The 26,834-nt window shown below is 40.1% G+C and overlaps 2 protein-coding genes across 2 annotated transcripts in view; one reads left to right on the top strand and one right to left on the bottom strand.

Annotated features, from left to right (window-relative positions):
• Positions 1-746: 746 nt before the first annotated feature.
• LOC107526317 (nephrocan) lies at positions 747-13,279 on the bottom strand. Its single transcript, XM_016198736.2, has 3 exons — positions 13,091-13,279; positions 3,606-4,507; positions 747-1,194 (listed from the first exon to the last, which is right to left on the bottom strand). The coding sequence occupies exons 1-3, from the start codon at positions 13,277-13,279 to the stop codon at positions 747-749; spliced, it is 1,539 nt and encodes a 512-aa protein (XP_016054222.2).
• Positions 13,280-21,031: 7,752 nt separating this feature from the next.
• GOPC (golgi associated PDZ and coiled-coil motif containing) overlaps positions 21,032-26,834 on the top strand; it is a 33,312-nt gene continuing 27,509 nt past the window's right edge. The window contains exon 1 of the mRNA XM_016198708.2: positions 21,032-21,319. Within this exon, the coding sequence (XP_016054194.2) occupies positions 21,032-21,319 (288 nt within the window). The remainder of the gene's footprint in view (positions 21,320-26,834) is intronic.

The raw sequence follows: 26,834 nt of genomic DNA, 5'->3' as shown, positions 1-26,834 counted from the left end.
TCAGTTTTTTACTGCTTGCAACCAAAAGCCTATAGTGTAGGTCTATATACCTAGACCAGCTTCATACACAAAATCACCACTTTTAATTTGATAAAATGAACTACTCTATTTGCAGGAAGTTAGCCAAATGGCGATTTTATTTGACATTGTTATTTGTCTAGGTTTCAGTATAAAACACAAGGTAATTACTTTTAACATAGAAAGAATCTTACATCTTACCATTGTTCCTTCCTATTTTCCTCCCCCTATCTCAACTTTTATCTGAACCCCCATTTCATTCTTAAAAGAAGAAAAACTTACCAAAAAGAGTCTTTTATATATCTAAGTGTAGAGTATATTTCTGGTTACAAGTCTGAACATTAAAAACTGTTTCGGGAGCAAAGAGAATTTCTAGGGCAGGGAAGCTACGCTGTATGATTCTATAATGCTGGATGCATGTCATTTTGCATTTGCCAAAACCCACAGAGTGTACACCACCACACATGAACCCTAATGTAAACTGTGGGCTTCAGGTGTTGGAGATGTGTCAGTGCAGGCTCATCACCTGTAATAAGTGTGCCGCTCAGGTGGGAGATGTTGTAACGAGAGGGGCTGTGCTTGTGTGGCAGCAGGAATGTGTGGGAGACCTCTGTACATGCCCCTCGATTTTGCTGTGAACCTAAAACTGCTCTAAAAATGAAGTCTATTTAAAAAAGAAAAAAGAAAAAAACAAAAACTTTTTTCTAAACTGTAAACTAAGCTCACACTTAATCAATTTCATAATCATAATAATCATCATCCATGTTGACTCTGATGCTGGGGTGCTCTTCAGGTTTTGATTTCTTTTTGGTCTCTCTGCTTTTCTCGGTCAGGCCCAAGTGCTGCTCACATTGCTTCATGATCTTCTTGGAAGACATCCAGCTCTCCCCTTGTCTTTCGGCTGGTGCTGCACACTGTCCTCCCCTCACGTCTGTTCCCTTGGCCTTCAGGACCTCCCTTGCTCTGAGGAGACTGCAGGTGCAATTCCATGGATTTCCATCCAGATACAGGTGCCTGAGGCGGGGCAGCCCCTCCAAGGCTTTGAGGTCCAAGGCAGAGATCTTGTTGTTCCTAAGGTTTAGAACCTGGAGCTGCTTTAGGTCCTTGAGCTCCCTCTCAGCAATATCCTGGATGGCATTGCCTTTTAGGTCCAGCCTGGCCAAGGTCCCCGGGAGCCTGTAAAAGCATGGAAGCAGGATGCCAGAGGTCACGACCATTATCCCTCAACTGCAAAGGAACTCAAATTGAACAACACCTGCCTCTTCCGTAGTTCTGTCCCTACTGAAGCTAGAAAACAAACTTTATTTTTAAAAAGCAATTTTAAGTGCAAACCTCAGCCTCATCTATAGGTCTTTAACCTTCCTCATAAGTCTTATTTTCTAATCCTCTAGTTTTTTCTAGTTCCTAGTCATAAAACTCTTTAATATTTTTTCTTGTCAAATGGGATCACATAAATAAACTGGTAAGAAAAATACTAAGTTCCCAATATTTTAGTTGAAAGGGGCCATGAATGAATAATTTATACAAGTAAAACAATGTTCCTTCCTCCATAGGATTGCTGTAAGGAACAACAGATGTATATGAATTCATCGATGATCTTAGCAGTTAATAAGTGTCAGGTGTTGTTTTCTACCTCAATTAGCATATTGAGGCAAATGTGGCAGATATTTTAATATGCATGTACCTAAAACCATGTACCATTACTGTTGATGAAATGTTGAGTGAAAGACGGTGGGCAAAGAACAGATCTGCAGAAATCGTTTGTGATAGAAGTAGGTTGGCGCAGCCGGGCATGACTCAGAGAGTGAGCATGGACCTAGGATCCAGGAGATCGCGGTTCGGTTCCCGGTCAGGGCACAGGCCCGGGTTGCTGCTCGATCCCCAGTGGGGGGCGCGTGGGAGGCAGCCGATCAATGACTCTCTCATCACTGATGTTTCTGTCTCTCTCTCTGTCTTCCTTCCTCTCTCTGAAATCAATTAAAAAAAAAAAAAAAGAAATAGGTCGCATGTGTACACAGTTTATCTATAGAAAACTAAATTTTAAAGTGTACCTTTGTGTATAAGAAGTGTGGAAGTAAAAAGAAAGGGTATGTTGTTTAAAGCTCATAAATAAAAGTTTTGAAATTTAAATATAAGGAATAGGTATTATTGTGTTTTTAGTTCTTTATGGGGGGAATGCCAGAGAGAAACATTTCTGAGTCATTTCCACTTCTCAATTCATAGAAAAGGCAGAGAGTGTGGGTGGGGTGGTGATGTGGGATTTTAAAATCACTCTGCAAGAGCTTTGCTCTCAGGGCTGGCCAAGTTCTTTGACCGAGCAGACAGTTATGTTGCTTAATTGAAGCCTCATGGGAAAAGTTCATTCCCATCTCATGTAACTTGCCCCATTGTTCTTGCCCACTGGTTCTCAGTCTCGGCTGCAAATTAAATTCATTTGGGGAACTGTTTGAAAATACTGATGTCTGGGCCCCAATGCTGGGTGTCTGACTTAATTGGTTTGAAGTGAGGTCTGGACATCAATATATGTTTTTAAATATGGATGGATTTCAGTTGGAAGGATCACTTTTTGATGTTTTGCTTTGGGTACAGTTACCATACAGTATACTAAAAAATCCCCTTTCAACTAGAAAAAAATTAACATTTGTACATATCAAAGATAAATTTTCCTTTTGTCATTAGTAAAAAAATTATTGTAACAATGAAAATAAGTAAATGGAATGCCATAGGATTCAGAGGCCAGAAGCTGGCACATTATGAGAAATTTGATAATGACAATAAGCAGGGCAAGAAGCCTTTTTTCCTTTTTTATTTAAAAATATATCTTTATTGATTTCAGAGAGAGGAAAGGAGAGGGAGAGAGAGAGATAGAAACATCAATGATGAGAGAGTCACTGATCGAGCCCGCAACCCGGGCATGTGCCCTGACCGGGAATCGAACCCCGATCGCCTGGATCCCAGGTCGACGCTCAACTGCTGAGCCACGCCCGGCCGGGCAAGAAGCCTTTTTTTCTATAAAGAGCTAAAAGGAAAAAGAATCCATTGGTAGGCACACATAATAAGCATCATAATATCTTTTTATAGAAAATAATAGTGCTGCATTCTTCTACTGGTTTTATTAAATCTATCTACTTTACAAATGTAGAACACAGGATAAAGCTTAAATAAATAGGGTCAATTAATGTAAACATGTACATTAGTCATAGATTATGACTGGTTTAGGGGAACAGGTACAGTGGGTTGGGTATAGAGGAAGGAATATTTGGAAAGAGAAATTAAATATATGAATTAAATGTAAAAATATGGCAGTGTGTGTATGTGAGAGAGAGAGGGAGAGAGAGAGGGAGTGACTCACACACTCACAGACAGACACACAGACAGGCAAGATAAACTAAGTTAGTGCAGTATTTAGTTTGAGGGCTGGAGATTCCAAATCCTTGTTTAAAACTTCTGCCCCTAAACCCTTGGATTGCCTCAATCAGATCGTTTATGTTTGCTCTAACTAGTGTTCTTGCTTGTACATTGTGCTAAGTGGCCCAGTCTTTGGAGAGCTTTCATAACAGTGACCATCAATGGCAACGCCCACTCACCTGAGAGGAATGGAGAGCAGCAGGTTCTGCTCCAGCGCCAGGTTGGAGAGCTGGGAGCACCTCTGCAGGGCCCCCGCTTCGAACAAGCTGACGATGTTGTTGTCCAGAAACAAATGTTTCAAGTCTCGGAGGTCCTGGAAGTCTTGCACTGTAACTCTCTGAATCAGATTATTGCTAATATCAAGCTTCTGTAGCCTGGCTGGTAGCCTGAGGGGCAACATTTGAAGCTGGTTTTGGGACAACTCAAGAGTGGTTAAATTGGCAAGGAGCTGTGCCCCTTCGATGGAAGAGAGTGAGTTTTCTGACAGGTAAAGATGGGATAGGTTCTCCAAGTGTTTCATGTCTCGAAACCTTACCACTTTGAGCTGGTTTCTCTCCATCTTTAAAGAGAGCAAGGTTTTGGGGAGATTAATAGGAATTTTAGTCAGAAAGTTACCACTGAAACTGAGAAACTGCAGAGACTGAAGAGAAGTAAAGAAGTTAGCTGGGATAAGATGTAGTTTATTATTCTCCATGCTCAGACGCTTCAGATGGGGAAGTGCCAGTGGCCCAGCTACAGACTCGATATTATTGCCATCCAACGTCAAACTTTGCAGACTGGCAAGGGAGGAGAGGACGCTGGGAGAGAGGGAAGAGATCAGGTTGTTCTTAAGTTCAAGTGTTTTTAATTTCTTCAGTCCTTCAAAATCGGATCCATGTAGGACATATATTGAATTATCATTTAGCTTTAAGACTTCAAGGTTGGCTGGGAGAGCACCGGGGACTCGTCTGAGCTTATTTTTCCAGAGTTCCAGGGTCTTCAAGGTACTCAGAGTTTTGAAAGTATCATTTTCTACTGATTCTGTTCCACTGGCCAGAAGAATAAAATCCTCTAGAGCCAACATTCGGGTGAAGTTAGATAGCTACAAAACAAAAACAAAAACAAACAAAAAGGCAGGGGTAGGGAGGGGAGACAAAAACAGTAAAGTAAGGTTACCATGGGGGACAAAAACAATGTATGCACTATCATTCAATACTGGGGATACTTCGAATTTCCCTTCAGAATCAATTTTAAATTATCTCTCGGGAAAGGATGGAAACACGGGTCCTGATATTGTTATTTATGATCGCTAACACTGGAAGGTACAAAAAATATTTTATGCACTTTCACACACTGCCGTTAGACATGCAATACTGGCCAAATTTTGCTGTATGTTCTCTAACCCAGCAAACTTACTTCTACGCAGAAAGTACTTAAAAATTGCACAATGATTTATGGAATGCGATGTTCTTTGTTGCATCATCTTATAGTAACCAAAAATAAAAACAGTCTGGAAATCTTTCACTGAACTTTTAACAGTTGCTAACCCTAGGCTGTAAGATTACAAGGGGCTTTCGCTATCTATCTACATTTTGTATTGTTTGGATTTTCAAAATTATAAATTACCTTTAGTTTTTTTTAAAGCATTCAGAGCAAAAATTTAAATGTCCTAAATGCTGCTGTCAGGAGGATGGTCCTATCAGGGAAATGTTTTCAACTACATTACATTTTGGAAACTAGCCTCCTGCTCTCTGCCCCTCAATCTGCTCTTCACTAATGAACAAGATCCACGAGGAAACAAACAGGATCCACGTGTCTCCATCTCCACAGGGCAAGAAGCCCATGCATGTGTATATCCCAGACCCAATGCTACTCCTCTCACAGACTTTAGGAAGTACCGAATCTGATATACTTTGTCCATGATCTGCAAGTTCAAGTGCTCCTATCTCTCTGCATGTCCACCAGCTTCCTAGCTTGACATCCGCTTCTTTTGTGGGATGACGGATTCCTCTGCATTTGGTTCTCTGAGTAAGATCATGGTTAGGTAGAAAGAAGAACCATTCCAGGTTTTCTTCAGCTTGATAAATTTCACAAAATGTTCAACCTGCTTGAGAATTCAATTCACATGAAACTTTCGATGCAAATGTTATGTCTTACTACCTACAGTTTCTAAATGTTTGATTACGTTACGCAGTTGAGTCCTTTTATAATGCCAACACACAATTAACATTCAAAGTGGGTTAACTGTGCATCCTGTATTTATTAGAGGCACTTAAATTCTGAAAGGACATGTGATGTGAATTATGGTAAAGCATGTGTTCAAGCATCTCTTAATATGATACTTTTAAAAAAATATTTATTTTCCTTTTTTTTTTAAAATATGTTTTTATTGATTTCTTTTTTCTTTTCTTTTTTTTTTAAAGAGAGAGGGAGAGAGATAGAAACACTGATGAGAAACATCAACATTGACCTGCTGTCTCTTGCAGACCCCCTGCTGGGGATGGAGCCCAAAACCCCGGCATGTGCCCTCACCAGGAATGGAGCCAGTGACCTCTTGGTGCATGGGTTGCCACTCAATCACTGAGCCACATCAGCTGGGCAATATGACATTCTATTAGAAGACTCTCATGCTAAAATTCTATAAACAGATGTTTTTAATCTTAATACTTTTGGCAGCTGCTTTTGGTTATACATTGCAGCTAACATTTGATATTTTCTTACTAATCAGTTGTATTGATTAGTCCTAACCCCAATAGTAATAGCAAACTTTTTCTTACATTTGTTGAATATCTACAAGTGTCAAGTTCTTTTTTTATGTTATTATTAATTCTCCTAATAACCCTGCAAGTTTACTATTGTCAACATTGGCTTTTAGATGAGGAAACTAGAAAGTTAGTAAGTGAAAGAGTTGAGAATTTCAACAAGCTCTATTGGACTCCACTCTTTCTTCCTCAGCTCACCATTTTCTAATGCATTTTCTATTGCATTTGGTCTACGACCAATGTTTTCAGAAAAGACTCAAGATGTGGACACAAACCACAGGGTTTTAGAGAACTTATTTAGTCCAAATCTCCCACTTAAGAGATGAAAAATTTCAGATTAAAAAAAAAAGTTTAAATGACCTGTCCAAAACTCAGTGATTTTTAATCTACTCTCCATTCCAAAGTGTCCTTTTCTAGGCTTTTCTTTCACATAAAGTCAGAAATGACTCCAGACACAGATCACTCCTTGGACTGTTGACCTCCCAAAAGGACAACTTAATGCTGCTCATACTTCCACTTCCATTTGCGTGACCACACACCCTAAAAGATTGCTGACAGTGCAGCAAATCTCAGTGATGACAGGGATCTGATGGGCAACTCATTTGAGGAGTAGACAGTGTCAGAGCTTCAATCTGTCAATTTGTCTTGATTTCTCTTTGTAAGTATATAGACTGGTCTAACTAGCAAACATAGTTCCTATTCCGAAATGAACCCAATGGATAGTTGTTGTTTTTATTAAGCATAGAGAACCTTTTCTTTTTTTTATTACATTTATTGGGGTGACAATGGTCAATATGAACATGTAGGTTTCAGGTTTTCTTTTTCTTTTTGTCAGAGTCAATGCAGATTACTTTTGATTATTAATTAAATAGCTATCACTATTTAAGTTTGTTTATCTTTACCAAGCCCTATGTGTAAGCATGATTATTCCCTTTTCACAGAAGGAAACTAAGGCTCAAGAAGATAAAATCACCTGTCCAAGTATGTCTCACTAGTAAGTGGCAAAGCTGGGCTTTCAAATCAGGTTTATCTTACTCCAACAAATATATTTTTAACCTTACCGCTGTAACATGCATTTAGCCCGAGATTATAGAGTTCTGGTGGAACAAACAGTGAGGAAGACACCCACTGATTTTCAACTTTTCAGTTGAGTTTGCAGAGTTGACAAAAGGGAAAAAAATAACTCTGCCAGACCTGTTTTTCCATCTCCCTGGCCTAAGCAAGGCTGTGCTCAAGAGATATGGAAAGAAGTGCTTTTGTCCTAGAGCTAACCTTGTGGTTGCTGGTAGTTTTTTCTTTTTTCTTTTTCTCTTTCTTTCTTTCTTTCTTTCTTTTTTTCTTTCTTTCTTTCTTTCTTTCTTTTTTTAAAAAACAGAACATAATTATATTTAATACACAATTTTGGTACCACCAGAAAGTAAAACACCACAGTAAAATAATAATAACAAAAAACATGATATTTCATTTGCAAAGCATGAGAAATGGTAACATCTCTAGTTATAAACAAGCTCTAAGAAACCAGACACAGAGACACTATAATACAAGGAAACTGAAAAAAAAGAAAATGAAATAATACAAATGACAATTAAGGATTAAGCATATATGATGATTGTGCAGAAAAGTGACAGATGAATAATTCCTCTGCTTTATCACACTGTCACAGAATAAAAACACTGACATTTAATGTTTTTCAATTTTAAACAGTGTTGTACAGTGTGAACACTCATAACCAAACACCGGGAGACAAATTGATAACTATCTACGATCAGGGTGAACTAGTTTTGAATCAAAATATAAATTTTGAGTATCCTTAGCCCTAGCAATTCCAATTCATTAAAATTATTTCAACAAATTAGTTGAACAAATTCAAAAAGAGTTATATAAAACCATGTTTAAAGCAGAGAAAATATGTAGCCAGTATATGCACCCTACAGCTGGTATTTTCAATGTTGCTTAGAAAGCAAGGCAACATGGCTTGGTGTAAACAGTTAAGCACAGGAATCTTAGCTAAGTATAATTCCTGCCATCTTAGTTTTACAGTTTGGTGAGCCCAATACATATGTAGGTAAAAGTTACAATAAAATAGGAAAAAGTTTTAAAAAAAATGAGCAAGGCAAGTAAAATGAAGTAGAGCAGAAGGGCACCTCTTGGTGGCTTCCCCGGGAAAGGCTTTGTTTCTGGTTTCAATTCTGGGCTGGCCCTGCTCCAAGCAATAGAGCGCCATACACCTTTTTGGGGTTTTTATAGGTCTAATGTACACACAAAACTGACATACCTTCACAGTGACTGCCTCAGACATATGTGAACCAAGCCAGCAAGAAGTTTTTAAAACAATGCTGGATTTTGTTTCTGATCATCAAAGCCACACTTGTTCTCTGTAAACAATTTTAAAATTCTGGAAAGTATAGTGAGAATATTAAAATTTTTCATAATTCCCAAACTTAGTGATAAACCCTGTTTATATATTTCTTACCCAGGAGAAATTTTAAGCAACTTTGTCCACAAAAGATGTAAAGTGCAATCATTTTAATGTCATAAAGACATTCCTATTTGTCCTCTAAATGTAAAAACTAAACATATAAAACTCTTAGAAAAAAATATGGGCATACATTTTCATGGCCTTTGGTTTGGTAAAAGCTATTCTAAATATGACTCCAAAAATAAATGTGAACAAAAAAAATAGATAAATTAGATAAGTCAAAATTGGAACTTTTGCGTTTCAAAGGACACCATCAAGAAAATGAAAAGACAACCCACATAATGGGAGAAATTTTTCATAAATAATATATCTGATAGAAGATTTGTATTTAGTATATATAAAAAACTCTTACACCTCAATAATAAAAAGACAAATAACCCAAGTGAAAATGAACAAAAGATTCATATAGGTACTTCTCCAAAAAAGATTTACAAATGGCCAATAAGCACAAGAAAAGATGCTCAGCATCATTAGTCATTAGTCACAAGAGGTTAAACCATAATGAGATATCACCTGACAGTCACTAGGGTGGCTATGATCTAAAAAACAAATGAACAAACGAAAAAGGTAAGAAGTGTTAGAAGGATATGGAGAAACTAAAACTGTTCTGCATTGCTGTAGGAATGCCAAATGATGCAGTTCCTCAAAATGTTAAGCACAGAGTTACCACGTGATCCAGAAATTCCACTCCTAGGTAGACAGCCAAGAGAAATGAAAGCAAATGTCCACACAAAAACATGTACATACATGTTCATACCAGCATTACACATAATAGCTAAGAAGAGGAACCAACCCAAATGTCCATCAACTGATGAATGGATAAACAAAATGTGGCATATACAATATGTGGTATATACAAAATGTGGCATATACAATATGTGGTATATACAATATGTGGTAAATACAATGAAATATTCAGCTTTAAAATGAAGGAAATTCTGAATATACTACAACATGGGTAAACCTTGAGGACATTATTATAAGTAGGGGTCTAGGGGTCTAGTAGGCAGCTGGATACTTCTGAAACATGGGGGAAAGTTATGATAGAGACGCGGCTGTGGGAGCCATGATTCCACGCATAAAGTGAAGTCACCTAAGGAGAGTGTGCATAGTAAGAAAAGGTGTGGCTGAGAATTGAGACTCCCTGAAAAAGCCAAAAACTAAGAGGAAGTGGAGGAAAAGAAACCTATAGAACTGGCAGAAAAGAAATATCAGGGAGGAATCATGAGGACTTAAAAGTGTGGAGCCGTGAAGGCAAGAATGTGAGAATTTCAATAGGAGCGAGCCGGTGCCTCACAGAGAACAGTCTTAGCTGTGTGGCACAGCAGAGACCAGACAGCAGTGAGTTAGAGTGAACAGAAGGCGAAGAAGCGGAGAAAGGACAAGCCACCCTTTCACAGAGTTTTGCAAATAAAGATAGAAGAAGAGACATAGAATTAAAAGACTTTTATTGTAATGAAAGGAGCATATATTTATAGGCTAGGACTGGGAGCTAGTAAAGAGAGAGCACCTGAAGATATGAGAGTGGGGAGACTGATGGAGCAGCTTTGGGAGAGGGGAGAAAGGCGGAAGCAAGAGCACGAGAGGGAGGCTGCTTTGACGAGAAGGACGGGCGTCTCCCTGGAGGAAAGGCTGCAGAATTGGGTGGAGCAAGTCAGTACACAATCAGCAGGAACTGAGGGAGATCAGAACAAATGCCTTTGTTTTGTCATGATTTGTCAATAAAATGGGAGGCCAACCATTTGGTAAGGAAAGGAGGGCAGGGCTTGAGAAGGAAATGCAAAACCATACTGAAGTTTTGGAAGCTGTCGAGGGGATATAGGGAGAACCTGACAAAGAATTGAAAGGATAGATGGGTGACACTGAAGACCCAGAAGAAATTGGAGACCTTGAATTCGTGGTGGTTCTACAAATGTGTGGTGGTTCCTAATATTATATATACACACATATATATATATGAGAACAGGTATGTGTGGAGAGGTTGTGTGATCCTCTCCAGCAGCACCCAACTGTTCAGGGAGAGGAGAAACAATGGAAAATGATCACCCCAATTTAAGACTGAGGCTTTGCTGGATAGGTGCTGAGGTAATTCATTGTGGGATGCAAAAGGGAAGGGGTAGAAACAGAAGATAGATAAGAAATAAACTGATTGTCTGAGAGGACATGGGTGGATCTAGGGTTAGAAGTCTCCATGAGGTGGAAAGGGCAGGCAGAGCATGGCAGCTGAAAGGAAAGGAGATCACGAAGAGAGAGTGTGGGTAGGGAATTCAAGATTATTGAGTGGAAAAGCTTCAGGAATAAAGAGGATTATGATATAACTAAGACAGTAGATGGCTATGGTCAAGTGGAAATGTAGATAGATACTTCTTTATGAGTTCAAGGAAGTATGAGACTAGGACGTTGGACACTAACAGCACCCAAGAAACGCAGGGCTCAGGATGGAGAGCAAGACTGGAGTTAGAAGGGAAGGGACGGGGGCACAGTGTTAGACAAACAGAAGATGGCATGCACCGTCAAAGTAGTAGGAATTTTTACAGATAGATAAATAAAATCCCTCTTTTCTTGAGGGCATGAACTGTGAATTTTTTGCCTTTTATTCCCAGTCTCAAACACAGTTGAATTATATAATCAAGTAATAGAAATATTTTAAATTGTGCTATATATACACATATATATGTATACACATATATTTGTGTATATGTGCATATAGATGTGTGATATGTGGGTGCATATATTTATGTATGTATTTATGTATATATAATTTCTATTGCAATTAATCAGAAGATCCATTTTAAGATATTTTTTCTTTTAATATAGGCATCCTATTCTGTAATTCAAACCAAATAAACTGAATATACATTGCATTCACCAAATAAAAGTGAAATATGGCCATTTAAAACCTAAGTGTTTAAAAGAATAAAGAGAAATATTATTGCTCAGAGCTTTTTATTTCCCTCTCAAAACAATACTGTGTTTCATCAACATTTCTGCTGGGAGCTGCCCTTCCAGGAGACATTTATGATAGAAGTCAGGGAAGTGGAAATACTGCTGTTCAATGAACCTAAACCAATGACAAATGGATTAGTTCAATAATTGGATTTGATGAGACCTATACTTTCATCTTATTGGCTGCAAAGGAGCAGTGTAGGATCGTTACCAGGCTTAGGTGGCTCTCTACCTTTCAGCATCTCAAGTCCTCAGGACAAGTATTTAAGCACCTTGCCCTTTAATCAGGTGTCTGTCTGGCTTAAATGCTGAGACCTGACCAGGTCAGATTTGCTCTCTGGCATTAGACACTACTGGGTTAGAAAAGGAAAGTAAACAGATGACAACTAGGCAATTAATTGTGTTTGTTAAGGCTCCAAATAAATACCATTCCTCATATTTTAAACCCTCTGTGTTTATGTGCACGTACATTAAAATTTCTTAACCACATGAAAGGAGGGGGGCTTCCTTTTGAAGAGAAAGTATGTTCACCTGCCGACTCTGCACCTGGATCACATAGAGGTGTGTCCTTATCGTAGGATTTGGATCGAAAGGAGAGAAGCATTGATCAGTAAAGAATTTTCCACCTACAAGGGGCCTGGGATCACCTATCTGATCTAGCAAGCTCACTTCATAAAGGTAAAAAGTGAGGCCGAGAGGTTTTTTAACTGCTTGCCTAAAACTGTTGTCTCGGTAGCGAGACAACTAGGGAGAGAATCCTCAATCCCTTTCAAACAGCAAAGGCCAAAAACAAAAGTTCCCTTAGGTCATAAAAGTCAGATAAACCTATAGCACTCTTTTCAGTGTCCTCTGAATAGTTAAGCATAAAAGTAAAAGGCATAATTAAAGCACATGGAATGAGAATTGCAGCAATGTGCAAAACAAAAACACGCATTTCCTCTGAGTAGGTTTTCACAAAGAAGCCAATGCTTGGCTGGTTGTAAGGTCTGTGTGAATAATTCTCATACGCTGGGTTCACCCTGATAGTCTTACAATGCTCTTAGCATTGTGCCTTCTACCGCATAAACAAAGCTACGTTTCCCCCCAAAAGAACTTATTCTTAGTCCTAGGGACATAAAGTGGCCACATGTTCTCAAGCTCTTTTTGTTAAGAAAGAGCCATTTATTTACTTTCACTTTGTGACAACATAATTAGAAAAAATTTTTGAATGGAAACTGAGATAAAATGTTATTAATTATAGATTCAGGATTTTTTTCTTTTGTTGTTGTTTTCTGCTTCCCTAAAAAGAAACATCCAGAGGCATGTGCCCATCTCAGTAGTACAGAGCAGCTACTCAAACTTGATATGTTCTGATTATTTTGAGTTTTAAGTTTTAACCTCTAAGTTTTGAGTTTTAACTTTTAAGTTCTGATTTTTAAAGTTAACCATCCCACACTCGCCCCGCACCCAGCCACGCACGATGAAACTGCAGCAACCCGAGTGTAGAATGAGTAGTTACCTGGAGGTGTAGTATTTTGCTGTGGCTGATGTAGAGCTTCTTGGTGGTGGAAGGAATGCCTGACGGTACCTCCGTTAGCCTGTAGCATTGCACCGACTGCACAGAATCGCAGCTACATCTTCCAGGACAGTTAGGATCAAACCCATCGGTGAGAGAGAGCAAAACAAGGAATGCACAAAGCAGATGCATCCTCCAAAACAAGGCCTCTCAGGAGGCAGGCGAGTGCTTCGGTGATGTCTCACTCTTTATACCAGGAAATCTGATAATAGAATCTTATGAATGTGTACTCTGTCAATGTGAGAAGACAGGAAAGAAAAATTCTCAATTTGCCTGGGTTAAAATGTTAGCAACCATTACAAAGAGGAAGGGGCTTAAACATTGATAAGCTGCCTGAATATTTGTAGGTGAGCAAAACCCTAGGTTATTTATGGCTTGGAAGGCTAATCAGCAAACACCTCTATTATCAGTAGTTTCCTCGTTTTGTTAAATGTGACACGAGGGAATTAGTGGGAAAAGACAAAGGGCTGTTTTATAGGGGGCTATAAACCCTTGAGTTTTCTGTGACCCTATATTAAAAACATTTTTGCAGGATTGCAACAGGCAGGTGTTTGCTTCTCACATTAACTAGTATGGGAAAATAGGCAGGTTTTCCATTTAATATTGTTGTTTCAGTAACATTTTATTGCCAGGTGAAATAATGGAATACAATGGAGAGATATTAAGAGCTACAGATAACGTGTTCAATTGATCCATCACTTGGTCCACTTCGAAAATATTTTTGTTACCCAAAAACACTGTTGACTCAAAGGAGAATAAAACATCAAAATGGGTCTATTATTTTCATCTGGTTTTAGCAATAGAAGAAAATGCCTCTCCTTTCTTCAGAGGAACTTGTTGGTTGTGAAACCTAACTGGAGAGGGAAAACTTCACTTGTCCTTTGTTTGTGGCTTTTTGTCTTGCCGTGGTCATCCCTGCTACAGAGAATTAAAAGATCATTTTGGCAAAAGATACTTTTAGGAAGACCTGACATTCCCCAGGCTGGCTGCCCACAGCAGCCTGCTCTAAAGAAATCCTAATACTGAAAAGCTCCCCTGACCTCCTCTTCAACCTTACCTCTCTTTGCTACAGTTTTCACTTTGAAGCTAAAAGTTTCTTTGATCTAACAATCAGTTTATTTCCAGAGTAAGGATTTCTGTGTGCTTTTCCCAACAGACTTTTTTTTTTTCTGATTGGTTTTCCGCTGTTTTCTTTTTTTTTCACTATGAGATATGTAGTGATAAGAGATTTCTGTCAATTTTCTGATTTTCAACAAACTTTATTATTTATTTCTCTTGCCTAGTAACAGATTTATCTTTTTAATTTTTAGAATTTTCAAATAGCAAAGTAATGCTCGATTAAAAGAAATTTGGAAAAAAGACGAGGGGGAAAAATCCAAATGGAACATTTTTCCAGTCTCTCTTCTTCTCTGCCTAGGCTTTGAAACAACAAAGAGAAATGCTTATTGAACACTTTTCATTCCTGTGTTGCTAAAAAGGTACATTTGTATTTAGTGACTTGAAACAAAATGCCTCCAAAATCCTAACCTCTCATCTGCCATCAGTGACAGCTAATTATTTTGTTATGCAATATACCAACGTGTTCCTTTTTCAATCCTCTGATGATGGTGACAAGGTTCTCACTTCTTTGATTAAGCCTTGAAATTACACTATATACTATGTTCCCTCCCACTTCTTTTCCATGGTATTTATATAGCTTTCCTGCAATTTTGGTAATAGTTGTAATACGCCACTACGTATTTTACACTGTGAGTAGTTTTATTTTATCAGGTTATAAACAGATGCAATTTTATATTCTGCAATTTTCACTATTATAATATTTTCCATATTATTTCATAGTCTCCATGAATATAACTTTAAATGTTTAATAGCCCATCAAGACTGTTGTCCAAATTTGATTAACTACTAAGTGTTGTATTTTTAGGTTGTTTCCTGATTTTACCAATATAAGGACAAATAACTTTGATCATAAAAAGTTTGGGAATATTTCAAAGAAGGAAAGATCCACCTGTTCCCCTGATCATACCTGTTTATTTAGGGTTAAGCTAAAGAGTCAAGTTTTCTTGTCAGATAGAAGGGAAAGTCTTGTTGATACTATAAACTGCAGGGCAAGTACAATACAAAAATACGACCTGAATGTCTGAAGGACATGCATGTTTTGGTGTACTTGCTCCAGTTAGGTTGTGCTGGGAAGCAGCCACAAAAGCTGCCACCATTGCTCGGCTTCCAGTTTACTTTTTTTCTGCTGACTTTTAAAGTTTTCACATGTTTACTAAAGGGTGATGGGTATAAAGTTCCCTACCTTTAGCTTGCGTTTTTAGCTCTTAAGCTTATGGTCCCTAAGTGTAAGGCATACTGTTCTTTTCTCTAAAAAAGACTTAACAAGACCTTCCTGGATCATTACTACTTGGCTTCTCTGGGAAAGGAAAAGCTGAGTAAAGGAACATGGGTGCCTTTCTCAAGTAGGGAAGCTCAATGACTCACCCGGAAACTCTGCTCAAAATACAGCCCAGAAGCTAGGTTTAGTCTTCCAGCACAAGAAAGATTGCAATTTCAAAAAATATGCTCTGCATTTGAATGTGGATTGAATTAAATTTATGTCTTTATTCAGATTATCAAGCCAGGATCCTCCCTGACTTGCTTTATCTTTATTCCTATAACCCAGTGGTTCTCAAGCAGGGGCAATTTGGCAATGTCTGGGGACATTTTGATAACAACAAAAGGTTGGGGGTGGTTGGGCGGGCAGTGCTATTGGCATCTACCAGGTAATGGCCAGGGAGGGATACTACTTACTGAACACCCTACAATGCACAGGGCAGCCCCCACAACAAAGAATTATGCAGTCCAATGTCAATAGTGCCATTGTTAAGAAACCCTGCAAAAAACGCAAATGTGTGCCTCTATGCAACTGATATTGGCCTTTCTGTGATATTAAAAGCGAAGGGCAAGCTTCCATTATAGAGAAGAAAATGAATTCCATAGAAAAAACTAACCCACATTCTCTCTGACTTGGGTATTCCTATTATAAAACTGATTGACCAGAAGATTTTAACTTATGAAAATCAGATGATGTTAACTTATGAAAACTCCTCCTGAGATAAATGCTAAAGAGCAAAATAATTGTGATATGATTCTTTTTTTAACTTGTTTGCTCCTGGAGAATGTTTCAAAAAGAGCATAAGTTGGAAGTAAAACAAAAATTAAAATTTTCTACTACTTAACCTCTTTATACCTCAATTTTTTCTTCTATGGAATGAAGTTAAAATGGGGGAAATAGTTTCCATTTTACAGAAAGGAAGAGATGAAATGAACTAAGGCATGTCAAGTCCATGCGCAGAAAAAGGGTCTCAATAAGTTAAAGTGGTATCAGCTTCGATTATTGGTTACAATCAACTGGGGACCAAACAAATTCTATTTCCAATAATTGTCGTGACATGGCTTTTTGTGTAATTATTTCATTATACTTTCTGACTGGCGCATTTAGAAGACTATGAAATTTCTAATGAGATAATTTAAAGTATTCTTATACTTTTTTACGTAAATGCAAAGATAAACGTTAAAGATGTTCAGAATGCAATTGTTTTGAGCCCTTTATAGAACTAATCTAGAAGAAATATAATGACGGAGGCGGATGAGGGCAGTCTATGTTTGACCTGGAAGGTCTGACGGTCTGAGAAACAAGCAGTGACTTGACAGCGGATGAAAGAGGAAGAATCAATATTAGTAAACTCAGACAGCACTGTTGATAAAGGGTGGTGTTAGATAATGCTGAACCAAACCTGGAGCTGTGGGAAAGGGTACCTGAAGAATCAGGTAACAGTGGAAAAGTGGTTGTAGTCAGTCTTTGAGAGTGTTAAGGGAATACAAATACAGTAGGAGAGATTTATTGTGTTTTTATGTTTGGGTACACCATACAAAATGTAGTGTCTCATATATTTTAACTATGGAATAGGTAAAATAATTCTCAAATCCTAAATTACACTGGGACTTGTCAAATCAACATTAAATAAACTTTTCTTTTTAAGCTGGGAAAAAATGTTTCTTAGATTTTAAAGAAATATTTATCTTTTGGACATTTAACATGTATTTTATAGATATTCCTAACCTCAGAGACAATATAAATATATGTTGACCTGTGCTCTCTAGCAGGTATCAAAGTATGTCTTGAATGTTTTTAGAATTTCCTAGGTAGACTATTGTACTATCTTAATTATTCAACTGATCACACAAATATTTTCAGTGTTCCTACTATATTCCAGGTCCTGTGTTAAGACCTGGCATTCAAAGATAAATAAGATACAGCTATTGCTGCTAGGATCTCCCAGTCTAAGGGACTCCAAGGAAATATATGATAAATGCTGTAGCAGGTATTTGCAGGAAACAGGGGATGGAGTCCATAGCTTCATATCAGGGGGGGAAAAGGAAGGCTTCCTGGAAGAGGTGTCTGAGCTAATCCTAAATCACTGCATCAAAATTTTCAGGTTTTAGGAATAAGAGAGCAAAAAATTGTTCTGTAGGTGTATATGAAAGAAATGATCAGGATGAGGCTAATAAATAACCTTGGAATGCCCAAACTTACTTTGTTAGGATGTCTATCACAAAAATTCAAATTGTTACTAAATGAATAAATATAACATAAATGATGCATATGAATATGACATATTCTAGGGTTTTTCGCACATAGCTCAAGTAAAATGGTAGTGAGTTTTCCTTGGCTTTCTCTATTCATCGTAGAACTGTTTATCTCGACCAACAGCACTTAATACCTTTTCCTTTTCCTGGTAGGTATACTGGAGAGTAAGTGATACATGCAAAGGTTAGTATAGGGCCTGGCGCACAGCAGAGTTCAATAAAAGGTAGTCTCCCTCTCCAGTTCAAGGTAGATCTTCTATGTCCATTCACTACAGTGCCTTTGCAATTAATGGTGCTCTAATAAATATTTGAGCTCTAACTTTACAGCTAATTACTAGTACCTACCAAAGAAATCTTTAGCATCTTCCCTCCTCCCCAGTTTCCTCCGTCCCCATCCTATTTATTCTTAGTAATACCTTCTGGTAAAATTCTGTAAGTATAAGTTCCTAAAACAAGACTGTCACATTTAAGTTGTATTATAAATGTTGAATCACATAAGCGTGATTCACGAAACAGTTATTGAAAGTTTCTCCAGTGCAACTTCAAATATAAATATCAATATTTTATCATCTCTTGCAAAATAAATCCCGTAAGTATTGAGATTACATACACCTCCAAATTTCAGAGTGGGTCAAGATACAGCAGTAAATGTAGATAGAGCACACTGCCGACAGATGGCAGCACGTGAACAGCAAACCCTGCTTTCCCTTCCATGTTAGATTGTGACTTCCAGAAATGCAAAACCCCCATCAAGGTGGGCAAAAGATAATGTCTACATAGAGCGCTCCTCATGAGTGTGTTAAATAGCCACGCAGCAGCACTAAGAAGGCAAGCACATAGGGATGTGGCAGCTGCGACACTGTGTGGTAATGAGAAGGGACAATATGAGATGAGAGTATTCTCAGACACAGAGGGTGTGACTTGTTGAAGATGTAAAGATTTAAACAGAAATGGGGCTGGGTTCCACAATCCTCACAATGGGGGTATTCACCAAGAATCAGAGCACTGGAAACATATAAACACTGAAAATGCATTTCAGTCATACCCACAATATAACAGGAAGTTGAATAATACTTTTTTAAAGGAATGAAATTTATTTTTAAGTGTAGTCCATATAACTAAAGAGAATGATAATAGAAAACGAGCATTACAATTACTTTTTGGTAATATATCTTATTTATTGATAGATTTTCATATGGTTATAGCTGGGAAGAAATTTTTTCTGAAAAAGCTTTTTGATTGACTGTCCATTTATTATATTGGTAACTTACACAAGAAGAAATGCCTTCTATAACCCATGCTAACCACTAAGACTGGGGAAAAAGGCACCTAGATTGAAATCTCATCTCAGCTGGTTTTCCGCTGTATGGCTTACCAAGATAAGTAGGCTCCTTGTAACTCATCTATAAAAAGGTGATAATAGCTACCTCACAGGATTATGTGAGGGTCAAAGATGTAAAGCAAATGGCACTTGCTTAAAACATAGTATGTACTTCATAACTGAAAGCTATTATTACTGTGATTCTAGGTATGTGTCCCTGCAATTTAAAATTTTAAATGTACCGCTAACTATATTCTGTATAGAGAAAGTGGCTGGGAAATTGGTAGCTGTAGTAATGATGTTATCGCAACTACTGAACATGAAAATAAAGACAATTTGGAAGGTAATGGAGATGCAAATTGTAGTTTTATATTATTTTTGTGTATTAAGACCTACATGAAGGCTCAAGGCAAGGGTCGCACGGCTATTTGCTGAGGCCAAAAGACTTTGACCAATGCGAACAGTCTGCCACACACGCACCCAGACAGCAGACGAAAGCCGCTCTCTTGCTCCTCCCTGGCACTGCGCTGAGGAGGGGGCACAGTGCCAAGCTTTGGTGGTGATTAACTGGGGGAGTTTGCAGCAGGAGGAGATCACAGGCCAGGCTGCCGTCGGCCAGTAAAATGTCCCCCGCAGGCGGTTCAGAAGCACCGTTCCCCTCAGCCTGCTCTATGGACGGGGCATGCTTTTGACGCCTAAGACTGGCCTGCTCGCGGAGTGCAAAGCGAGTGGGTGGGACGGCGAAGGGCAGGCGCTAGGCCGTCTGAAAGCTGCTGCAAAGCCCAAATGGAAGCCGCGGCTCGGGGGTCGGACCCGCCGGCCCGGGCGCCTGCTTGACCGCGGCTCCTTCATGTGTGTCCCCAACGCCGCCACGGGGCTCTGCATGTAACATTTATGAAAATACGGATGGTCATAATTTTGTTTTTCTGAAATGTGCTGCGTGGGAACACTGGCACGGTTTTTGAAATAAATACACCTTTTAAATAGCTGCTTTGGAAGTGTCTGACCCGTGGTGTAATGCTAAGAAACATCAAGCGCCAAGCGCTGAAGCTACGCATTTTACCTTATGACCGAGGGAAGTGAATTTTGGAAACTGAGGCTTCGGGGTTAGGGAGGACAACTAAGGAGGGGCAGCTAACACGTGACAGGGTTCAGGACTCGAACCCGAGTCTGCCCGCCTCTTCCTCACAGGACCAGTCTCGCATCCACTCCGCCAAACCCGGTCAGCCGCAGCCGGTCAGCGCGCAGTTTCCGCCCGGGACGCAGGGTCCGGCTTCCCCAGGAAGAGCCGGCGCGTCCACGCACCGCACCCCCACGGGAACTGGGAAGTTCCCGGCACGACGTGGCCACTGCGCATGCTCACACCGCCCTTCCGCCCTCGGCCTTCGCTGCCCTGGACGTCACCGCCGCAACCTCCCTGGACGACTTCAGAACGGCTACCGCCCCCAGGAAGTTCAACGAGCTGAGGCCGTTGCTCTCTGAGACGCGGGCACCCGCTCTTTCCTCGGGCCTTTCCAATTTGGAAGCCGACCCCTGCGCCTCTGTCTCCCCGGCCCTCAAGCTGGAGTTTGCCAGTTGTCAATATGGCCGCTGACGGCCGTCCACCGGCAGAGGCTTTTCATAGGCCAAAGTCACACCCTAGCCCCGCCCATCCCGTCCCCCGGCGCCGTCCGCCTAGGGCCTCGCTGCGCCTGCGCCGCCTGCGCTGGCGGGGACGTGGGCCGGCGGACTCTTCCGTGTGTCCCAGGCGCTGTCTCAGCCTCGCCGCCCCTGCCGCTCCGGGGCCGCGTCGCCGGCGTTACCCGCGCGAAGGAAAGCGAGGGGCAGGGCGCGGCGAGCGCGCGCGGGGCTCCCCGCAGTCCCAGCAGTTCCTCTCGCGCGCGGTGGGCGGCTGGGGTCAGCAGCAGTCCGGGGAGGCCCTAGACGGCGCCATGTCGGCGGGCGGACCGTGCCCGGCGGGAGCCGGCGGGGGGCCGGGGGGCGCCTCCTGCGCTGTGGGGGTCTCCGCAGGTGGGGTGTCCATGTTCCGGTGGCTGGAGGTGCTGGAGAAGGAGTTCGACAAGGCTTTCGTGGATGTGGATCTGCTCCTGGGCGAGATCGACCCGGACCAGGCGGACATCACCTACGAGGGGCGGCAGAAGATGACCAGCCTGAGCTCCTGCTTCGCGCAGCTTTGCCACAAAGTCCAGACTGTGTCCCAGATCAACCACAAGCTAGAGGTGAGCGGCATCCGACCCCAGTCAGCAGCGCCCCCTTAACGCATCGGCGAAACGACTAGGAAACTGCCGACGGGGACTCCGGGGCCTCGGAGGCGGCGGGAAGTGGGTGTGTGCAGGCCTGAGGAAAGCGCGGCGAGGCCGGCGTGGCGCGGTCCACGCGGCCCCCGGGCCCTCGCCCCTCGCCCCTTGCCGCCGTGGCTGCGGCCGTCCGCTGGGCGCGCCGGCGGCCCGAGGCTTGGGCTCCAAGGCTGTCCGTAGACTCCCGCAGCCCGCCTTCTAACGTTTCTGAGTTTTTAGATCTACCCTGATGGACTAGGCTCGTACATCCACCGGGCAGGTCAGGCCTGACCGTGTGGACAATTTCAGATCAGTGCCCGTGCTCGCACGCAGGGCGTACTGTCTCCTGCACGCATGAACTGTTAGGGGGAATTTGATCGAAGCTCTGAGGAAAATGTAGTGGGATAAGCGGAATAGCTTCAGCGCCCTTCTCTGTTTACAGCCCTAAGTCTTTCACAGGTATTGATTAATCTGATCCTCACAACGGCCCTGTGGGACAGGTGTAATATTGTTATTCCCATTTTACAGGGATTAAGTAAGGGGCCTGGACGAGGGAACGGGAGAAACGAGTCTCTCCAAAACCACGTTTGTTTATGTCTGGGAGAAGGAGGAGGCGCGAAGGTGGCTGGAAGGGAGAGGAGCATTCAAGGGCGGTGTTGTTTTCATTTTGCCTTTAAATGAAACAGTAAGCTTGAACATATTTATAAGCCAATAAGAACCATCTAGTTCAGGGGAAAGCTGCATATTCTAGAGAAATAGAGGGGTGGTTGGTATCAGTAAGGTTCCTGAATGAAGATGAGATCCAGAACCCTATAGAGAGCATGGCCCTGTGTTGAAAGGACAGCAGTTATCCTTGGAGAGGAGAGATGATGAGAGCAGGGAGGCTGAGGGAGTCTTTTGGGTGATGGTCTTTATTTTCTGTAAAATAGGGGCCCAGGACTACTGCTAAAAGTGGGTGGGAGTAAGAGCTTGAGGAGAGGGAAAGAGATTTCAAGCAGTTGTGGAAGAGTTGGAGAACCATTTGGCCAAAGAAATAGGACCGCCAGGTAATGCCGAGGACTTACTTGGAGTTAGTATCATGAACCCCTGGTACAACCAGTCTGCCTTGTTGTGTGACTTTCTCAAGCAATACTTACTTGTTTAGTAACAGGCACCGTAATGAGAGTGATAATTGAGTTCATGCGGTGCTGTAGCAAGGAGTTTGCTATATAGACAGGATTGTTGTTGAATGAAAATGGTAATGGGGATGAAGAAAGGGAGATCATCTTCAACTGAAGAAGTAGAAACAGGATTTGATAATGTAGATAAGAAAGAGGAAGGGGTATGGATGACAGCACATTTCTGTTTGGGAAATGTATTGGTTGATGCCTGTACTGGGTTCAGTATTGTTTCCCCAAGTTTATGTGCACCTAGAACCTCAGAATGTGTCCTCATTTGGAAATAGAGTCTTGTCATATAAAATTAATGTAAGGGTGGAGATAGATAAGATTATAGCAGATTAGAGTGGGTCCTAAATCCAAAGGAGTGTCCTGATAGAGACACTCAGAGGACGTACAGAGACACAGGGGAGAAGGCTGTGTGAAGATGGAATCAGAGTTTGGAGTGACACATCTACAAGCCAAGAAATGCCAGTGATTGCTGGCAGCCACCAAAAGCTGGGAGATAGGCATGAGATAGTTTCTCCTTCAGGGTCTCCGGAAGTAGCCAACCCTGCCAGTACCTTGATTTGGGGCTCCTGGCATTCTGAACTGTGAGAGAATAAATTTTTGTTTTTTTAAGCCACCAATATTTTGGTTATTTGTTGTGACAGCTCTAGGAGACTTATACAGTTCACTGAAGTAATGGTGTTACACACCATTCACCAGAAGGAGAAGTTCTGGCAGGAAAGAGAGTAAATTGAATTTAGGAGATTGTGCAGGTCCCTATCCTTTCTTGTATATTCCTATCAGTCTCCTAATTCTTACCCCACTTCAAACTATCTTTTAGTTGTCAAAATCATTCTAAAATGTTTCATTTTAATGTTTCATGTCAAAAAAGGCAACTCTGGTTCTGTCACTTTTCTTTCCTACCTCCCTATTTCTTTGTGGCTAAAATTCAAACTAGCACGGTGATCACTGCCCAGCCTGCCTGTCTTTGTTTTGTCCTCTTCTTAGCTACTTTTGCCTCAGTCTGTAAATAGGCCTTGCTCTTTCATGGCATCTCCACGTTGGTATAGGCTTGTGTATATAATGCTTTCTCTGTCCCCTTTGTCTGTGGTATCAAACACCCACTCATCTTTCAGGATACCACTTATATCACCATCTCTGTGAAGGCTTTCCTCACCGCACTCTTCTCTGTCTCTATAGGAAGAGTCTGTAATAACACCTTGAACTCACTTGGACTGTTAGATTTGTTACATTGTGCATACTATAATTAGTGGTTACCACATCTCTAGTTCTAGAGCAGGGGTGGGGAACATCTGACCCTTCGGCCATAAATGGCCTGAGAAGTCATTTGGTCTGGTCCTGCCAAGGCACCCGCAGGCGGGACTCAAAATTCAATAAATCTGGGAGCTTTTTTCATAGCTAATTTTTAAATTGATAATTTTGTATGGCCCTCAAATGATGTTATAAATGTCCAAATGGCCCTTGACAGAAAAAAGGTTCCCTTCTTTGAGGGTAAGGACTAAGTTTAGGTGAAATAACCTGAACTATCAAATGATTTGTGAAGCTGACGTTAGGGGGTAACATATCTGTTTGTGAACCCATTTTGGTTTCTAGTTGTTCATTTTTTTCTCTCCGTAGTGCTCCCAAACCATATTGAATAGTGAGTAATTCCTTTGAGTATGGATATCAGTTGTTTTGCGTGTAGATTACAGAATTGATGGTTGGCCTCTTTTTAAAATTAAAATTTTGAAACTCACGCATTAAACACCAACCTTTCTGATCTATATCCCCCTATCTCACCTGCTAGGGGTTTTCATATCTCAGACCCTTCCTTTTCCTTACTCCATGTATTAGCTGATTCCCATTCAACACTCAGGTATACTTTTCCTCCTTTGTGACTGACCCCCTTCACTTCTTTTTTAATTGGTACATCACACATGCCTCTATAATAGTGCTTATGACACTCTACATCATAATTGGAAGTATATTTTTTTAATTGTTTCTACTAGACTGTGAAAGTCTTAGGGCAGAATCCCTGTCTTACTCAAATCTTTTTGTCTCCAGATCCTGGCACGCAGTGTATACCCAGTAAGTGTTTATTTGAATGAATAAATTATTTGAAACACTTCTAGTGTTCTGCCATGAATCCTCAATAATTACCAATAATCATTCTGTAATACAAGTTCCATGAGAGCTGGGATAGTGTCTGCCCAGTTGACTCTTTATCTGTAGTGTCTAAAACAGTGCCTGCTACATTATCGAATGACTGAATCTGCAGGTTCATTTATTCCCTTAGTATATAATTTATAAGGATATGATTTGTGAGTTAATATTTCATAGTATTTCATTTTAAGAAAAATTTGAAACTGACTAAAAATAATTTTAAACATCATTATACAAAAATTGAATATGGATTTAGTGTACATGTGACATTTCTAAACCATTGAGTAGGTTGATTCTTCTCACTCCACCTTCAGTTTGATCGTAGAGCAACTGCATTATTTAACATTAAAATGGAAACAGGAAACATTTTATATTGTTTGGAACTTCATTTTGAGGTTAATATCAAAGTACTTTCAAAAATACCACAGATTTATCTATATGTCTCCATCTCAGATCCCCCAACCCTAGTTCATTCACATTGTCTCATTACACACAGCTGCGTTTTTTTAAAACATAAATTTGATCATGACATTCTGCTTAAAATGTTTCAATTGTACTTTGAGTAAAATCCAAACTCCTTTTTATGGCTGACAAACTCTGTATGATCTGACCTGGATAAATCTCCAATGACACATCTTACTATTCTTTCCTCTTATTTTATATGGTCTAGTCACATGGGCCTTGTTTCAGAAACTCTTAGACAACAGTTTTCAAACTTTTTGGTCTCAGGACCTCTTTATACCCTACACATTTATGAGGTCCTCGAAGAGCTTTTTCTTTTCTTTTTTATTTTTATTTATTTATTTATTTAGTATATCTTTATTGATTTCAGAGAGAGGAAAGGAGAGGGAGAGACAGATAGAAACATTGATGATGAGAGAGTCATTGATCGAGTCCTCAACCCGGGCACGTGCCCTGACCGGGAATCGAACCCCGATCGCCTGGATCCCAGGTCGACGCTCAACCGCTGAGCCACGCCCGGCCGGGCTCTTTTCTTTTTTTAAAATGTAGGTTATATCTACAGGTACTTATTGTATTAGAAATTAAAACTGAGAAAGCTTTAAATATTTACTATATCAGTAGAAAAATAGCAACAATAAGCTATTACATGTTAATATAAATATCGTTTTTAATGAAAAAATATATAGTCAAAATTAGAATAGCTTTGTTTTACTTTTTTTTTTAAAGTGTTTAAAATATCTAGCTTAATAGAACACAGCTGAATTCTCACATCTGCTTCTGTATTCAAACAGTTGTGATATATGGCTTCAGTATAGTATAGGAAGAAAATTTGACCTCACAGAAGTATGTAGTTGGATAAGAAAGGAATATTTTAATAGCCTTTTCAGATAATTGTGGATTTTCTTCTTTGATAGTAAAAGGTAGTTTCTTAAAAGCTAGTTATAATGTGGAGTCTGAATCTGTATCCATGAACTTTCCATATACTGTTGCATTAAAGTACTGTTATATTGGTTTATCTATGTAGTCTTTGAATGGTTCTTTTACCCAGGCATGATTTTAGCATAATGCATTGGTCATTTGGAAAATGTTGGCTCACTGAGTTATTCAGATCTTCCAAATGTTGGCACATCTCATTATGCAATATCAAAATCACATTTGTTAATATTTTTCTCATCAGAAAAATCTTTCAGTGTTGGTAATGGATTCAGGTTTTCTAAAATTCTACTTTTCACTTGAAAGCACATTTTTTTTCATTGGCAACAAATGCTGTCAGTTGTTTTCCTTGAAATAAATTTATTTATTATCAGGAATGTGTCTGCCAAGTATATTAATTTTAAGAAACACAGCTTGTTCTTTCAGATAAAAATAGTGTTCCACACAAAAAAGTTCAGTGTTTCAACTTAAGCAGTTGTATGATTTCCTTGAGATAACATAGTTTGATATGCAGCAGATATACTTTATGCATACTTCCCATTTCATCATACTGAGTATTAAAAAGACATGTACTCAAGGGTCAGGATTTTAAAAATTAATTATTTTTACTGCTTCATCAAGGACATTCTTAAATGGACTTTTTTTGTAACTACAAGTGCGTAGTAGTGGAGACTACAGTGACTGCTGGCACAGGCTGGTGCCCCTGCATTGATTTGCACTAAAATGGCAGCATTTTACTTATCATTGCTTTTGTA

This window comes from Miniopterus natalensis, chromosome 5 (genome assembly GCF_054644295.1).
Source record: "Miniopterus natalensis isolate mMinNat1 chromosome 5, mMinNat1.hap1, whole genome shotgun sequence".
NCBI lineage: Eukaryota > Metazoa > Chordata > Mammalia > Chiroptera > Miniopteridae > Miniopterus > Miniopterus natalensis.
Note: the sequence above shows the minus strand (reverse complement) of the source record. Positions and strands in the feature narration are given on the sequence as shown.

Coding starts and splice junctions, on each gene's coding strand:
- LOC107526317 (XM_016198736.2), bottom strand. CDS start 13,279: ATGCATCTGCTTTGTGCATTCCTTGTTTTGCTCTCTCTCACCGATGGG. Junction 4,508..13,090: donor GCAAAATACTACACCTCCAG/GTAACTACTCAT, acceptor TTTGTTTTGTAG/CTATCTAACTTCACCCGAAT. Junction 1,195..3,605: donor CTGCTCTCCATTCCTCTCAG/GTGAGTGGGCGT, acceptor ATGCTTTTACAG/GCTCCCGGGGACCTTGGCCA.